Source organism: Quercus robur, chromosome 6 (assembly GCF_932294415.1).
Source record: "Quercus robur chromosome 6, dhQueRobu3.1, whole genome shotgun sequence".
Classification (NCBI taxonomy): Eukaryota; Viridiplantae; Streptophyta; class Magnoliopsida; order Fagales; family Fagaceae; genus Quercus; species Quercus robur.
In genome coordinates, this window is record NC_065539.1 from 14,316,317 (window position 1) to 14,334,213 (window position 17,897).

Genomic DNA, 17,897 nt, shown 5'->3' on the forward strand with positions numbered 1-17,897 from the left:
GATACCTGAACAATGTATTTCAGCCTTACAGCTACTACAAAAGGACTTATGGGGAGTGTTGATGGGACAAGTATCCACATCAACCCTCTGGCAAGCATGTCGAGGGTGAATATGAAAAGGAAAGGCAGTATAAAAGATGGAGGAGGGAGTAAGATTGGGGGATCGGAAAATCCAGGAAAGAAACACTGTAGCAATCTACAATCAAATTTGTAATGTTACCTTAGAGCTTTATATAAGAACCAGTGTCCTTGGATTCCGTCGAGGACTTTTTTTCTTCAACTTACACTTGTGTATTTTCATTCTTTTGTCATCAAACCTATTTAACTTGTTGTTCGGTTAACTAAAGCCCAGTTTTCTAACCCATTCTTTACAAATTCATTGTTTTGGGCTTTTTGGGCCTAAGTCCATCCACGTGTTGGGCTAGGAATCAAATCTAGTCCTTACAATATATATATATATATATATATATGTGTGTGTGTGTGTGTGTGCACTATAATTATAACCGAATTGTTAAAATTTGTCTTAAATTCTTGTTTGATTTTATTTAGGTTTTCTTGGTGTGAAAGAAAATGGTTCTCCTAAGAAAGAGGTTTTCATATTGAAGAAGTAATCATGTATTTCTTATCTATCATGGAATAAAATTTGGAGCCAATGCTTCTCTCATATGGGGAGACGAGAAGACTCATAGAAGAACATGAGTGAAGTTTTAAAAAAGTAATTTAAGTGTTTGTGTTAGAGAGTTATTGAGGGTGTATTGGGACTTTGGTTTGTAATTAGTTTGAGTTTGTAAGAGCATTCACATTTGAGGATGTAAACAAATACATATTTTACATTTTCAAGTGTATTTGTTTTATTTTATTATTTGTGTGAATCGCTTACGCTAACTCCAAATCAAACTTGAATATGAATTATTGTTCAATATGTGTCCTTAAAGTGCTAATTAATAAAGAAACACAATAAAATCTAATGATTTTAAAGATAAATTATAACATTTTTCTTATGATTTGGTCTTATCACAGTTTAATCTATAAGATTTAATCGCTACTATTATGTCCTAAAACTTGGATAAAATGAAATTATTATGGTTCCATCAAGATTTAACATTTTTTTTCACAGCCGAATTGGCACATCCTCATGCACAAAGTTTTTAAGGATCTAGGGAGAAAAAGTTCAAGTTGCTGGGTTAGCAATATATTGTAACTATTTAAATAAAAAAATTAAATGTTTTTTCACACTTTTGGGACATGCGAACAATTTTGTAGTAATTCTTAACTTTAAAAGTGTGCACTAAAACTATAATTGAATTGTTAAAATTTGTCTTAAATTCTTGTTTGATTTTATTTAGGTTTTCTTGGTGTGAAAGAAAATGAATCTCCTAAGGAATTTCTTATTGAAGAAGTAAACATGTATTCCTTATCCATCATTGAATAAAATTTGGAGCCAAGGCTTCTCTCATATAGAGTAATTTAAGTGTTTGTGTTAGAGAGTTATTGAGGGTGTATTGGGAATTTGGTTTGTGATTAGTTTGTGTTTGTAAGAGCATTCACATCTGAGGATGTAAACAAATACATATTTTACATTTTCAAACACTACTTTATATATTTTACCAACCCATTTAACAATATACCCAACATCTCAATTCTTATTTTAACATACAACTCAAAAATAATATAAACTACGTATCAAATAATATTAAAAAATCTCTCTCTCTCTCTCTCTCTCTCTCTCTCTCTCTCTCTCTCCAATAAACCCACACAACCACCTTCCACCAAAACTCAGTCACAAACACCAATCCATCACCGCCAAAATTACCACAAAAAAAAAAAAAAAAGCCACCACCATCGAAAATCCAAACCACCACCACCACTAAAACACCCACCAACCCAAACTCCTACTCAAAACCACCCAAAATTTGACCCAATCAAGACCTAAATGTTGACCTATACACCACCCAAACTTCAACCCAAACGACTGATCCAAACCCCACCAAACAACCAACCCAAACAACAACCACATCCACCAACCCAAACTCCAACCATAGCCATCGACCCAAACTCCAATCTATGCCATCAACCCAAAATTGCAAGGGAGAACTAAGAGAGGAGAGATTCAGAGATCCTTACCCAAAATCGCGAGGAAGAGAGAGAAAGAGAGAGAGAGAGTTTTGGGTTTACAACTCATGAATTGTAAATATAAGTACATAATGTTCATAGATGCTAAAAATATTTAGATATACATACTCGATTAAGCTATTTTTTAGTGTGTCAGTTGCTAAAATATAGCAATTTGGGGGGTTTTATACGCCCAATGCTAATGCTCTAAATGTTATTTGTGTGAACTTGTGGGTTCGATTGAGAGTAGTTGTAATTCATATAGTGGATAATAGATTTTAGTTGGTTTGGAATTTTATCAAACCACGTTAAATATTGTTATTTTTATGTTTATGTTTATTTAATTATGTATGAGTCACTTTCACTAGCTCCAAATCAAACATGAATATGAATTATTGTTCAATATGTGCCCTTAAAGTGCTAATTAAATTTACACAATAAAACTAATGATTTTAAATATAAATTATTACTTTTTTCTTATGATTTGGCCTTATCACAATTTAATCTATAAATTTTAATTGCTACTATTATGTCCTAAAACTTGGATAAAAATGAAATTATTGGTTCCATCAAAATTAAAAAAAAAAAAAAAAAAAAAAATTCACATGTTTGGGACATGTGAGCAATTTTATGATTCTTAACTTGACAAAATTATCCCTTATACAAAAATTCCTCTGTAGAAAATCAAACTTGACTTGTTTCGAGCCCATTTGACATATCTGCTACTTTTTTTTAGCATATTTCGAGCTATATTAATGTCAATATTTTCCATCCAAGAGATGTCTCTTTCAAACAAAGTAGCTTGCGAACATGCAATTAAGCTCATTTTTGTGGATAGTGCTGGGTGTGGCCCAAGGGAGTCAATCTCGTACCAGAGCCTATACTGGTTTGACTAGTGGAACGATATATTTCGATACCGATCAATACCGGTGTACTGTTTCGGGTTTACCGTTATTTTTTATATTTATAAATAAATATATATATATATATATATATATGTATATGTATGTATGTGTGTGTGTGTGTGTGTGTGTATTATAATAAATATAAAAGTTTACCATAAAACATTACCTCAATTTAGAACAAATTATTCATGATTTTATACTTTAGCATCAATTAAAAGAAAAAAAAACAATATAAAAAATAGAAAGCTTAATTATTCATTGCATACTAAGAAAACATATAATACTAATAAGTTAATGCAAATAAGTTACCATTTTGTCCTTACAAAAATTCAAAAATTACAAAACTAAAAAAAAAAAAAAAAAAAAAAAAATTCTGTACCGACCGGTACTCTCGGTATTGTCCGAAATCGACCGATATATAAACTAGTACAAAACGTTGGCGTTTCGATACCAGCTGGTACGGCTAGTACCGGTATAGTATCAACTGCCTTGGTGTGGCCTTCTACTCGTTCTTGTTGTTTGTTGCGACAACATTCTACACTGCCTCATTGTAGCTTGCACTAAGAAGTGGTGAGTGTTTGAGAATCAAGGAGGTAATGGTAATTATGCATTCTACAGGCTTTAAGAATTGATACCTAAAAAATGTGCATTGCAAAAACGTGATTCGTATTTTAAAATTTACATGTTTAAAAAGTTGATTTTAAAGTTGTTTTTCTTTTTTCAATATTTTACTTACAAAATATGATTATTTAGGCATGTTACAACCTATATTTGTACACATATGTAAATAAAACATGTATTGAATATTACAACATTTAATGTGTTTCTCTAGTTCTTCTGTTTTTTTTTTTAAAAAAAAACACACACAAACAAGGGAGAGCAAATAAAGATTTTAACATAAAAGTACACTACAAATTCCACTCAAAAAATATAAATGTTTTTTCTGATTTTATTTTATTGTTTGTGAGAATGTTACGATATTTAATGCGTTTTCCGAGTTCTTTTGTTATAAAGAGTCCCTTTAAGGCTTCAATTATCATCACAAAAGAATAGCTTATATAAAAAAATAAAAATAAAAAATCAATGCAAAAGAATAGTATAATTCCAAGATACAAAGATTGCATGATTTTTTTTTTTTGACAAAATTTGACTACAAAATTGATTGTAGCATAAGGTTACAACCTTACTTAATATCTGTAAGGACTAGGGCCCAAAATAATATATTGGGCCTTGGGTCTTGTTCGAGGACGCTAACTAGTTCGAAGAGGAGCAAATAACTATTAAATGATTCCCAGTAAAAGTTTCATAAGCGGGAGATGAAGGGAAGGAGATCTGAGGAGGAATTCCTCCTCGGATACGACGAATTTAGTCAAAGTATGTACTCTAGCAATAGAAATGTGCCCCATGAACATGTGAGAAGGAAGGAAACTCAAAATATCTAAGGAAAAGTTGCTACCACCACATCAAATGCATTGCAGCTACTTTTCTAGCCGCATTAATGTGGAGAGGACCTCTGAACAGTGCTGTCTTGGCTACCACAACTCACAGAGGGCTGAAAGGGGTGTTTGATGGGATGGGCACTCAAGTAGGGACTCAGATGATCAATAAGCGTAGGGTCAAGATAATCAGAAAGGAGCTATATAATGTAAGAGAACCCCCATGAAAAGGGGATCGAAAAAATAGAGAGGGAACACTGTAGCAATCTAAACTGTCTTGGTATCCAACTGTGATCAATATACAATAATTGTGGTCTCCTCGGACTGAAAGTCCATTAACATCAATACCTTTTATTTGTGTTAAATTGTCGTTTAATCCAATACTAGCCGTTGTTCAATTCATTAGGACCTAGTTCTTTGACTCATTCTCTACAAATTCATTGTATTGGGCTCATTGGACCAAGACTCCATATATTTTGGGCTTGGGTCTCAAATTTTTAGCCCTACAATATCTTTTTATTGGAGGTAAATTTTGACAAATTCACTATTGAATTACATTTTCTCCTTATGTTATTTATGTTTGCAAAATTTCTAGAAAATTAAAGATTAATATCTATGTTATCAATAAATGGTTTAAATTGCAAATTTTTGTAATTTAAAATTATGCATAAAATATAATCTTATGAATCATATAATAAATAATATCCGATTGACACAAAATTTGACCTGTGTTTTAAGAGCGTAAAGAGCATGCAATATAATGGTTAGATTTTTGAAATATATTGTAATTAATGTTAATGATATTGAGTAAGGTTGTAGTCTTACTTTATCTACAGTAGCTAAACTCTGTCTTTTTTTTTTTTTTTTTGGCCTCCACATCACAATCTAGTCTCTTAGAGGGCTGCATCTAATCGTTCTAGCCGTCGTTGAAGGATTATGTGGTCAAAAGATTCAAAACTCTATTATAAATCTTCAAATCAAAATACCAATACTGCGTTGTTTTTTGACCGGATACGCTGGTCTTAGGAATGTAGTCCCTTTCGTGTGACTGGAGTATCTTATGAACTTTGATCACATTTTTTCTTTTTCTTTTTCCGTGGGAACTTCTTCTAACCACAGTTGCAGGTCGTTGGTAAGTTCAGCTCTTTTACCATTACATATTACATGACTAAAAAGTCCACCTAAAACTTGAGACTAGACTTTGATCACAGTATATTTTAACTAAGAATATAACTCTTTAAGAAAAAAAATATTTAAACGACATAATTAAGAAAAGAATTCTTGACCTCGTTTTCTACCAACAAAACCATTTGTACTTATTTTCAAATACTCTACATACTGATGGTGTTATTTATAATTCTGATAGCAACTATCATATTGGTTTCCCCCCAAGAAATATAGAGGGGAAAAGGAGGGGGGGGGGGGGTGGGGGGGTGTGGAGAACAACATCATAGAGTGATTAACATATTCCTTTCTTATAAACATTTTAGGTAAATTACATTTTAAACCCCATATGTTAGAAGTGATTTTAAATTAATCCAGGAATTTACATAAGTTTCAAATTAGATCTACACTTTCAACAACATTTCAATTCAAATTATAAATTCATTTTGATTAAAGTTGTCAATGAAAAATATTTAAATAAATTAGCACAGTATGGTTTGCAGTCAAAATAATATCCATATAGGCACACATATTAGGCCAAACAATTAATTTATTGATAGAACACGTGGCAAAATAGCGCAAGACCATGTGGAAAGAAGTAGTGACATGACTACTAGTTCGGAGTTGACTAAATCAAGGATTAAAGCCTAAGGGTGTGACATGTGGCATTGAAAAGAGTAATTATCTCAAGGGAGTTGCAAACGGTTACTTTGAACGGTTACAAGAAGATAGTTAAACATAGGACAAGCGCCAAGTGGCCATAGGTCGCAAGGCGATAGTTGCCTCTATGAGAGGTTACTGAGCCCTATTAGCAATAAGACACTTGGCAAAAGAAATTAAGCGGCATATGGAAAGTGGCATTTGGCATAACACCAAGGCCTTAAATATAAATAGAGGCTCCTTCTACAGGCAAGACACCATGCATAGCTGAGAACACGCTAGATATCATTTTTGTGTTCATATGTACTTTGATAATTAGATGAAATAGTTCTTAGGAGATTAAGTAGTTCTTAGGCTTTGAAGAAGACTTTATGCTTGTAAGTTGCTTCCGAGTGTAATCTTATTTAATCAATTAATAGCTAAACTTGATGTTATATTTTAGTGTTTGTTAATGTTTGGTCAATTTTAGTGTTTGCTTTAGAATAAATTTGGTGTTAAAATGATAACCTAGACTTTTTATCTGTTGTGGTTGCTCAATTTACTTTATTTCAAGATGATTTACTTCAAAATAATGCACTTCAAATCAGCTTAGTTTAATTAGGTTTACTTCAAATCAAAGCAATTAAACTTAGTCTATTAATTTAGCAATCAATCACTTCAAATCAATGGCTGTAGAGACAACTTAGGCTTGATAATCCAATTTAGTCATTTAGGAACTTCAGTCGCTTAGGAATTATTGTTCTTATTGTCAACCTACGCATTTCCCAAAAAGTGAGGTGTTTCCAAACCCTGTAGTCTTCAAAGTCAGATTTTCACTTCCAATTGTTCACAGAACCATAAACTCCACTTTGAACAATCGGTAAACATTAGGTTGCGTTTGTTTCGACTGAAAATGAATTTGGGAAAATATTTTACACCCTACCGTGTGTTTGGTTGCGCATGGAAAATTTGGTCAAACGGAAAACATTTGCGTTGACCGTAAAATAAATCCCTCAGACCCATAAAACAATTGCAGGAGTTATTTTACCTTCAAAGCATTTCCGGAATTCTTCACTCCACATGGTCCGACTCGCCAAGCTCTTCAGCTCCACCCCACGCACCAACGAGAGGGAGATAGAGCTCCACCCCACTTGTCGACGCCGGTCCGAGGTCCACCCACACTCCGATGAGTAGTGCTGTTGTTTTCCCCTCTACACCGATGGGTTTTCTCCCTTTTCTTCTCCTCTCTCACTCAACCTCACCTTTGCCCACTTCAAGCTCTACACCGATCCACCAAGGCAAAACTCTCCTTCACATCGGCGAAGCCCATCTCACCTCCAACATCTCCGATCCGTCGCTCCCATGCTGCCGGCGAAACACTTCTCTCAAACCCACCCTCTACAATACCCGATCCACCCAAGACCGATCTCATTGCCGCCAATGAAGATCGTTGCTGCCATTGAAGACCGATCTTGTTAACCCAATCTCCATCTCTTTCCCGATCTATCTCTCTCTCCCTCAGTTTCTCACTCTTTCTTCCTCCCTCTCTCTTAGTTTGTCCGAGTTCAGCTTGTGAATGAATGGAGCTAATGGATTTTTGTTTTGTTTACTGTATATACTGAAATTTTCTATTATAAAATTTGTTTGGAAACTGAGAAAATGTGAGAAACTAATAGAAAAATAGTATTTTCAGGATGCAACCAAACACTTGAAAATATTTTCTAACATAATTTTCATAATATAGCTAAACACTTGAAAATATTTTACACTCAGAAAATATTTTACACTGAAACAAACGCAGCCTTAATAAATAAACCAAGGTTAACCTAAAATTGGTTTCTACTCAAACAACATGCATTGATTCTATTGAAATAACCATTCATCATCATTTTGTTTTTATTACTAATTTTTTTTGTTAGCAACATGACTTTAAGAGTGAGCTTGACATCTTGTAATTTTCGTTAGCTCATTTCTTAAAACGTGTGAATAAAAATTAATTAATTTTAAAAAATATAATTTATTAGTTTACGTGGTAAAAAGTGAGACAAAAGTGGATATACCAAAAAAAAAAAGGGAAAGAAAAAAAATACACTAAAAATGAAATTTGAAACTTTTTAAAAATGAAATTTGTTTTGAAACCAGCTCTAAACTGATCACATTGACTTTAATTGTAAGAATGACACTCTTAAATAAATAAAAGAAGGGATAATTACAGTAAACCCACCTGTGGTTAGGCCCGATTTCACTGTGCCTACCCGTGGTTCAAAACTTATCACTTTGCCCACCTGAGGTGCCTTCCGTTAGGGATCTGTTACCCACCTCTCTGTTTGCCGGTAGAAAAACACATTTAAAAAGAAAAACAAACATAACAAAGATCAAAAAGTTAGGACTTTTTATTGCTTAAGAACTTCTTTGGGAACAAAACACAGGAATAGCACAGATCAAATGCTATTCCTGATTAAAAGTGATTTCATTGAGCATTTGTTTTTTTTATAGATCTCTCCAACTTTTATTCAAACCAAACCAAACCCAAAAAAAAAAAAAAAAATTCCAAATCCCAGAAAACAAATTACCAGAAATATATTTTGCTGTTGATCCTTGTCCTCCATTCTCTGCAACCAATCACAAAAAAATTCATACATATAAATATAGTTGTTGGAGATTGTGGATTCCTGCGAGTCCAGTATGTGCTAGTAATGGGGTCGCCGATCTTGCGAGCTCCAGTCCGACGACCGCGATCGACGCTTCGCGAGATCGCGCCGGATCAAGATCGCGATCGACGGCGCGATCTCGCGAACGCGAGATCGCACCGGCGAGATCGTGATCCGTTCGCGAGATAGCGCCGTCGCGAGATCGCGATCTCGGATCGCGATCGTTGAAATTGCTTCCTAATCCATACATATACTTGAAATGTTTCAGAATTTATAAACCCTTTTGTGAATTCTTTTTGGGTTCTGTAATTGCTTCCTAATCCACGTTTCAATGGGTTTTCCAAGTGTGGAGCATGTAATTGGATTGTTAGGAACTATTTGATGAAGTCTTTATTGAAGGAATTGTCCTATACTCCCACCTCTGCGTCATCCTCCTGATTAAAAGTGATTTCATTGAGCATTTGATCTGTGCTATTCCTGTGTTTTGTTCTTATAGAAGTTCTTAAGAAATAAAAACCCTACTTTTTGATCTTTGTTATGTTTGTTTTTCTCTAAAAATGTGTTTTTCTAACGGCAAACGAAGAAGTGGGTAACAGATCCCTAACGGAAGGCACCTCAGGTGGGCAAAGTGATAAGTTTTGAACCACGAGTAGGCACAGTGAAAATGGGCCTAACCACAGGTGGGTTTACTGTAATTATCCTATAAAAGAATGACAGTATGACACTCTACCAACTATCCAAGTAGTAAAGCGGAGCATAAGAATTAAAATGTAATTTTACGTAAACATTTGTGGACCATCAAAATCAAGAGAGTGAGACTACGCACTAAATGGATCAATGAATTGAAGATTTCCAAATAATAATAATAATAATAATAATACTAATAATAAAATTTCAACTGATAGGATTTACTTTTAAATATTATATTTTTTACCATAAAATTAAAACATTAATTAATTTTTGATATAGACAAAAATTAAATCTTAAATTTTTTTATCAATCATTATCGACTAAAAATAGTCTGGGGTTTGATCCGTGGCCCGAGATTCCAAAGCAAAAGGTCAGCCTATCTCTATCACTCACCGATAGTAGCAGAAGAGCAGTGCATGTCCAAGTAATTAGGATTTAGCACTCATGGACGCATAAAAAAAACTTGGCAAATGATCTGAGATCAAATCAATCAAACGGTAGGAAATACGCGTGTCACCCTCAAAATCAGTCACAGCTCATCATCACTCACGCACACTCAACATTCGTGGCCACTACCCAAATAAACAAAACCCTTTTCGTTTCTATACCCTCGTTTCCACACCACACCACACCACACCGCGAATAAATATAAACATTTTCAGCACACACCTCTCTCTCTCTCTCTCTCTAGAATCTCTGCGCAAAGATGAGCAAGGGACCAGGACTTTTCACAGATATCGGCAAGAAAGCCAAAGGTTAAAAAAAAAAAAAATCGTACTCTCATCGCTCATGATTTTTCGTTTACTTCTTCTTCGCTTTGATTTTTGATTCAATTTCTTGTATAATTTAATTATTCGCTGTTGCTTGCTTTGTTTGTTTGTTTGTTTGTAGATCTTCTAACCAGGGACTTCAACTCCGATCAGAAGTTCATTGTCTCTACCTACAGCGATGCTGGAGTGGTACGTATACTATGGAATCTAGCTCACTCTTTTTCTTTTTCTTTACTCCCACACACACATTGAGTAGTTAATTTAGGAACTTAGATCGGTAATTAGGTTAGGGTTTTTGAAGATTTAAAGTGACTTTCCACTGTTTGTTTGTTTGGTTTCACAAATTTATTAAACTTTTTATTTAACGATATTGCCAATACTTGGATGTGAAACCAAACCACATGAGCTGATATATCCACGGTTGTTTTTAGATGACAAATTCTAGTTTTTTTTTTTTTTTAATTTGTCAACTTTTGCTGAGTTAATGAACATTTTGCAAATTGTTACGTTCGAATTTAAACGGCATTCGATTGATATTTTTTAGGTTTGTAAAGTTGTTTATTGGTGGGATTTTGATTCAGAGCCTCAGATATTGTTCCATTTTAGCCCTTTGGCCTAGCACGCCAAGAGCCTTGTAGTTGTGGCTTGTGTTTCCAATGGAGACGTCAAGGATTCAAATACCCTTCCTCCATTGTAACTATTGAATTATCAAAATGTCCCTTGGCCTATGATTTTTCTTCTTTAATTTGTTAAGTTACATGGACACCCAGTTTGTATTGAAGTCACTCTCCATCTAGTTCTTACAAAAAAAAAAAGGAGGTGCTCTTTGAGCTACATCCTTTTGTTGATGATTTAACTTAAAATGTGGAGCTAGCATAGAATGGTGGAACGGGATGTTATTTAGTGCCAACAGAGACTAAAAGAATGTCGTTTTCAAATAGATTTTGGGTATTATCATTTACTATTGTAGTGTGACTCATGGATTGCTTATTGATCACCTTTTAAGTAGTGTGTGACTGGTACCTTACAGTGAGTTTGCCTGACTGCTTCACAAACCTTCATCAAGTCTAATTTAATATTTTTAATTTAAGTTTAGAGCTGTCCATGTATTAAAAAAGTTTGAAATTAATATAAAATTAAGTTGACATGGCTTGAGTTGCTATGGTAATTTGTTATTATTTTAGGTTGCTGTTATCTATAGCAAGGTATTTCAACTTTACTGCTATTTCTTTTAACACCCCCTTGTGCGGTGAGGAGAACTTATAGCCAATTTGGATGGAGGGGGAGTAGAGGGGAGTTGGCAGGGAATTGGTCATTAGATCTAGTGTAAGAAAAGGGTTTAAGAAGAAATTTCAACAACAAATAAGATTTAAGGCAAAGAAAAAGATAATAGGATTGGAGTAGGAACAATTAAATATCAATTTCTAGGCTCAAAGAGCTCAAGAATATTCAAATCTGAATTTTCACGAAATAGGTAAGAAAAGGCTGCCTACAATGACTCATAAGAGGCCGTTTATAATAGCCTTTAATAACCCTAGAATCCTAGACCTTTGCCTTACATATAACAATTAAATCTCCTGCATAACCCCCTCCCCACAAAAAAGCACACTGCTAAATTATTTCTGCAAGAGTTTTGATAGTATAGTAGGGAGCACAGAAGCTCTTTTTTCCCTCTCTTCTTTTTTATTTGGGGGAGGGGTTGATTTACACTCGGATAGTAAACCTATTTTTTTTTATTCACATATCTGAATACATTGGTTGTTTTTGTCTTACTAAGAGCATCCACAGCAGTGGAGCTAAAAATTTAGCTTTTTAGCTCCACCAAAAGTTCCTTTATCTATTTTACCTACACATATGCTGCAGCAATGAATCTATTTTAGCTTTCAACACAATAAAATAATATAAACATCACATTAAAATAATATAACTACTACAATAAAATAATATATCCTACTACAATTAAAAAAAAAAAAAAACATCACAGCACCGACCATAACCACTCTACCATCAGCCACAGCCACCGCCGCCGCCGCCGCCACCACCACCACCCCACCACCACAGCAAGGAAAAAAAAAAAAAAAACCCACAGCACCACAAAACACGGCACAACCACCGCCAACACAGCACCACAAAACAAACCCCCAGCACACCACAAAACAAACCCACAGCTACAAATCACAAATCGAACCCACCAAACCCAAATCCAGCTACCCAAACGTCGAGGGACCAGAGTTGAGCTTCGGTGACGTTGGGCTTCGACGGCGTGGGTTTGAGGGACCGGAGTTGAGCTGACGTTGGGCTTCGGTGGCGTGGGTCTGAGGGACCGGAGTTGAGCTTTGGTGACGTTGGGATTCGGCGGCGTGGGTCTGAGGGACCGGAGTTGAAAGAGTGAATGGAGAGACTGAACCGGAGTTGAGAGAGTGAATGGAGAGAAATGAGCTTCAGAGAGGAGATGACAATGAATGAGAGAGAGAGAGAGAGGCACGGATAAAACAATGAAAAAGAAATGAGCAAGTGGAACTAGTGGAATAAAATAATAGAAGCCGGGTGATAAAATAATATTTTTATTTTTAGCTCTAATGAGCAGTGCACATCTATTTATAGATGTGCACTGTAGCAGTGGAGCTAAAAAAAATGGATTTAGCTCCACTGCTGGAGCATTATTTGAGCAGCAGTATAGCTAAAATTTAGCAATATAGCATTATAGCTACACTGCTGCAAATGCTCTAAAAGCTCCTCTATGTCTTTAAAGGGCAGCTGCTAGGCTAGGAATCCTATGTTTCTTTTTTCTTTTTTCTTTTCTTAATTGGTAAAGTGCACGGTCACCCCGTGGGTCTTGAACCTATGATCCTGCTCTCCATCCCATATGAAGGAAGTGTCATATGAACTGAGCTCATTGGCCTAGCAGTCCTATGCTTCTGTGACATTATGCAGGTTTACTTGTTAGTTTCTTAAGCAGTTTTTTTTTCTTTTTTTTTAAGAAACCTCCCAACTCGGGGAGAGCAAACTTCATTAACTAAGGCAAATCACTAACAACAAAACAGAAAATGTTTAGAGGAACTTCCTCCATCCAAACTCTTAAAGGAAAAGAAAATCTAGCATCCCTAGCTAGAGCATGGGCAACATTGTTGCCTTGCGGCCTTACATGGATGATAGAAGAGGACTGAAAGTACCCCCTTATAGACATAAAGTCTTTTGCTAAATGGCCAGCCAGCGCATTTGAAACCAACCCCGACTGCAAACACTTCACCACTAGCTCTGCGTCGCCTTCAAAACACACCTGACTGAAACCGAGTTCCTTGGCAAAAATTGCAGCTTTCCTAGCCGCCAACATCTCAAGGATTTCCACTGTTAGTTTCTTAAGCAGCTAATTCTGTCAAATGCACCTCCAATCATTAACAGATAAATTTAAATTTCTGGGTACCTGTCATGCTTGATTGGGGAATGTTGATTGGTGTCGAGTGCTTCAGTTTCACTTCAATATTATTCAAATAATAGCTCTCCATTTTCACCTTCTAAAATCGCGATATTGTGGCTAATCTCTCTCAAATATGCCTCCCTCATATATACAAGAAAGCAGCCTCAGAGGCGGAAAGTTCGAAGAAAAAGCAGCCTTTCTCTTTTCAGAGAAATTTCTTTCGCACACTTTGTAGGTGGGAGCCTGACAAAGAGAGTTAAAATTACGGTAATATTACTTGTTCTTTCTGGGTAATTTCCTTTTTTTGCTTCTGATTATTTGGAATTGGAAATAGTAAATGGAACAGGAAATTTTTCGGAGATTGAGAGAAGGAAGAAGATGATCCAAGATTTGATGCACTACTTAAAGAGCTTAATTGGTGTAACTGATCTTGCTGGGTCTGCTACTACCTGAAAATTAAAAATTTTGGTTACGCTTGTTTGAAAATAACTACCATCATGTCTCAAAAAAAAATTAAATAAATAAAATAAAATAACTACAATCAAGAACAGAAACAGTTGCACTTTTTTTTAATTGTTACTTTGTTGCGCGTTTTGGTGGAAACGCGTACAATGAATGACGCGATGACTACAGCCATATTCTGAAAAAGACAGTTGAACGTTGAAACTTAAAGAGAAAGGAATCAACGAATTTCACAGGAAGTTTCAAATCCGTGTCGGGTTTGTAATTGCTGCGTCATAAAGTGCAATAACTAGGATATTTCACCTTCTGTAACTGCAATAAATAATTAGAATGGAAAATTTGAAAAAATAACTTTTAATTTCAACTATTAAATAAAAAAATACTTTAAAAAATAAAAAGTTAGTTAAAAATGTAAAAAATTTTACGGAGAATTATACTTGACTATCTTAAACTATATCTCAGATTACATTTTGCATCTTAAACTTTTCAAATGTACATTTTGCATCTTAAATTATGACCCTTATTACATTTTGCATCCCGATGTTAAGTTCGTCGTTAACTTAGATTGAAAAGCATGACATTATGTGAAATGATTCAATTGCCCCTCTTCTCCATCCGTTAAAAATAAATAAAAATTTATATTTTACCATCTTAAATTATACTCTTGATTATACTTTGCACCTTAAACTTTAAAATTTTATCTAAGTTACGACAAACTTAACGTCGGAGTACAAAGTGTAATAAGAGTCATAATTTAAGGTACAAAACGTGTATTTGTATAGTTTAGGATGGTAAAGTGAGAGAATAGAAAAGATTTTATTTTCTCATCTTTTTGTTTGGTTGGGAGTGGAAAAGTGGATAGATGGAAAAAATGAGTTTAAATAAATTTACTCATATACCATTGTGAAAGAATAATGTCCAATTAAAACAAAAAGTGACAAATAACCACAAAAAAAAAAAACAATCACCCAAATTTATTAAAAAAATAAAAATCATGTCCAAAAAAAAAATGTCTAGTTAAAAATAAAAATAAAAAAACTATCACGCCCATACCCTAAAAAATCTAAAGAAAAAAAAAGGGCAATGTTACTGCCTAGAAGAGGGAAAAAAAAAAAAAAAAAAAGGCACGCCAGGCCTAGAAGATCAAAAGAAAAAAAAAAACAAAACAAAACAAAAAAATAAAAGGCAACAAGGCAACATTACTGCCTAGGGAAGAAGAAAAATAAAATAAAGGCAACCCATATGCATGACATTTTTGTTGATCAAGAAAAAATTCATCTCCACTCAGTTTTCTCTGCATTTTGAAGATAAAAAATTTTGGTTGGCTTAGGGAGAAATCATCTGAATCCCACCATTTATTTTCCTTCCTTCCTATCCAACCAAACATACTCTAAAAAAGTTCTCTTTTCCATTTTTTTCTCCAAAATTTTCCATCTACCATGTTCCCCTCCAAACAAACACACCCTTAGTCTCACAAGCTTTAACCTTAGTTACTATCATAACCTCAATACAATTAGGTATTTGGTAATCCTGCTGCACAAAAGGAAATTCGGTACCTGGATTTCCATTTTAAAGTCAAAAAAATAAAGGAGTAAGTCAAGGAATGCAATTATCAACAACAAAAAGATCTAAGAAGAACTACAAGAGTAACTGGAATAGTAACTGGACTATGAAACGAAAAATAAAACCCAAGGGGGAAGGCACAAAGTACGGGAATTTAAAAATGAAACACGATTATCTTTTGAAAATATTCAAAATACATCAAGGATTTCTAGATAATCAAGTAACCAACTCCTACCTGTTGTGTTCATGATTAGTAATGAGGTCTAAAAATAAAATACTAATTAATAACTTCATGACACAATTCATGTTTATTTTTTTTATTTATTATTTTTTTTAGAAATCCAATTCATGTTCTATTCTAAACCAAAGTGCCCATTCATGTTAAATTCACATATGATTCTCTTTCTAAGATCAAGCTCGTGTTACTACTTCCACCAATTACTCTTTCATGGAAAAGCTGAGTCAAGATACTAGTTAACTTCTTTAGACTTTGTGTCGTACACTCAATCAAACACATGTTTTCAGTTTTTAAACAACATTACACATATTTCTACATACTTTTTTTACTCACACATATTTTCACACATGTTTTCAAACACATTATTTTAATTTTTAAGTGCATGTACCAAACACTCTCAATTTCCAAAGCTGGATTGCTAGCTAATGTGCTTATTTAACATAATATTTGTGAACTGTGATACTAGGCCAATCAAAAACAAAGAGGTTTTGATTGATTAAGCTGTGACTAAAAATTTCATCTCAATATATAATTGATTGGATTAGATTTGGAATATCAGTAGTGTTGACGTTTATGTCAATCCTGGACGATGGAATTATTAAGCACCAGAGATAATTAAAAATGGTTTAAAACTTTGATATTAAGCATATTTATCAACAACAACAAAAAACTTTGAGATTAAGCATGAAATGAAAAACAAGCCAAATTAGCCAATGACAAGAGCCAAAGAATAATGGGAGCAAATCATATAATTATCAATTTCACTTGATTCATGATGATTTAAACCCACAACATCTACTTTATGATGGTTGTATAGCACATGTAGGCCTGAACAAAAATGTTGACTATTGGATAGTAGTACTCCAAAATTTTTTTCTAAAGTAGTCATTAGGAAACTTAAATTTTTTTTTCCCATGGATGACTTGCTACGATTGACTATTGGATAGTAGTACTCCAGAAATTTTTTCTAAAGTAGTCATTAGGAAACTTAACAAATTTTTCCCGTGGATGACTTGCTACGACCGTGAGCTGAGCCATTGAGGAAAGCAGAGCTATTATGACCATGATTATTAAAATCAGGATCTTAAGTAGAACCAATAAGGGGGTTTTGAGGATTGTAAGATTCTATTTGTTTTTTGATAGTTTGATAATTAGGAGTAGAAGATTTAAACTCAGGACTTTTTCATTGAAATACTAAAAAATGTCTATTGAGCTATATGACTATTGGCAAATCATAAAATTACTTTTTAAATTAAATAAAAGTCAAAATCATAATTAATGATGATGTATGTCAAATAATCCTTGTAAATAATTTTTTTTTTTATAAGTAAAAAAAAAATGTAAAAATTTATTATATATTGCCCACCACAAATTAATCAAAATTCAATGAAATAATTCAATATTATGTGAAACTCTTTAAAAATATTATATACTTTAAGTGACACATCAGTTTTTATCAACTAATAGATTAATAAAATAACTAGTCGCTAACCCGTGCGATGCACGGGAAAGTTCCTAAAAATGCTAAATATTTTTTTTAATCAAATTAAATGCATTTTTTGTTGGGTTGAGAGAAATTTAACTTAAATGGACATTTTCCCTTTGGATTTTAAGGAATAACTCACACAAAAAGGAATATACAAATTTCATTAGGATTTGAGCTAGTCAACCAAGGTAGGTGTGTGTGTGTATATATATGGACGTTTTCGCTTTGGATTTTAAGGAATAATTCACACAAAAAGGAATATACAAATTTCATTAGGATTTGAGCTGGTCAACCAAGGTAGGTGTGTGTGTGTATGGTGACCAAGATTACATATCACATTTAAAAGAAACACTAACATAAAGTA

The 17,897-nt window shown here is 33.9% G+C and overlaps 1 protein-coding gene across 2 annotated transcripts in view; it reads left to right on the forward strand.

The window, feature by feature from the left end:
• The first annotated feature begins 10,190 nt into the window (after window positions 1-10,190).
• Window positions 10,191-17,897, forward strand: part of LOC126732900 (mitochondrial outer membrane protein porin 2-like) — a 50,247-nt gene continuing 42,540 nt past the window's right edge. The window contains exons 1-2 of one of the 2 annotated variants that reach the window (XM_050435958.1): window positions 10,191-10,351; window positions 10,488-10,555. In XM_050435958.1, the coding sequence (XP_050291915.1) occupies window positions 10,303-10,351; window positions 10,488-10,555 (117 nt within the window). In that variant the 5' untranslated portion in view covers window positions 10,191-10,302. The remainder of the gene's footprint in view (window positions 10,352-10,487; window positions 10,556-17,897) is intronic. The other variant, XM_050435957.1, reaches the window with a different exon arrangement.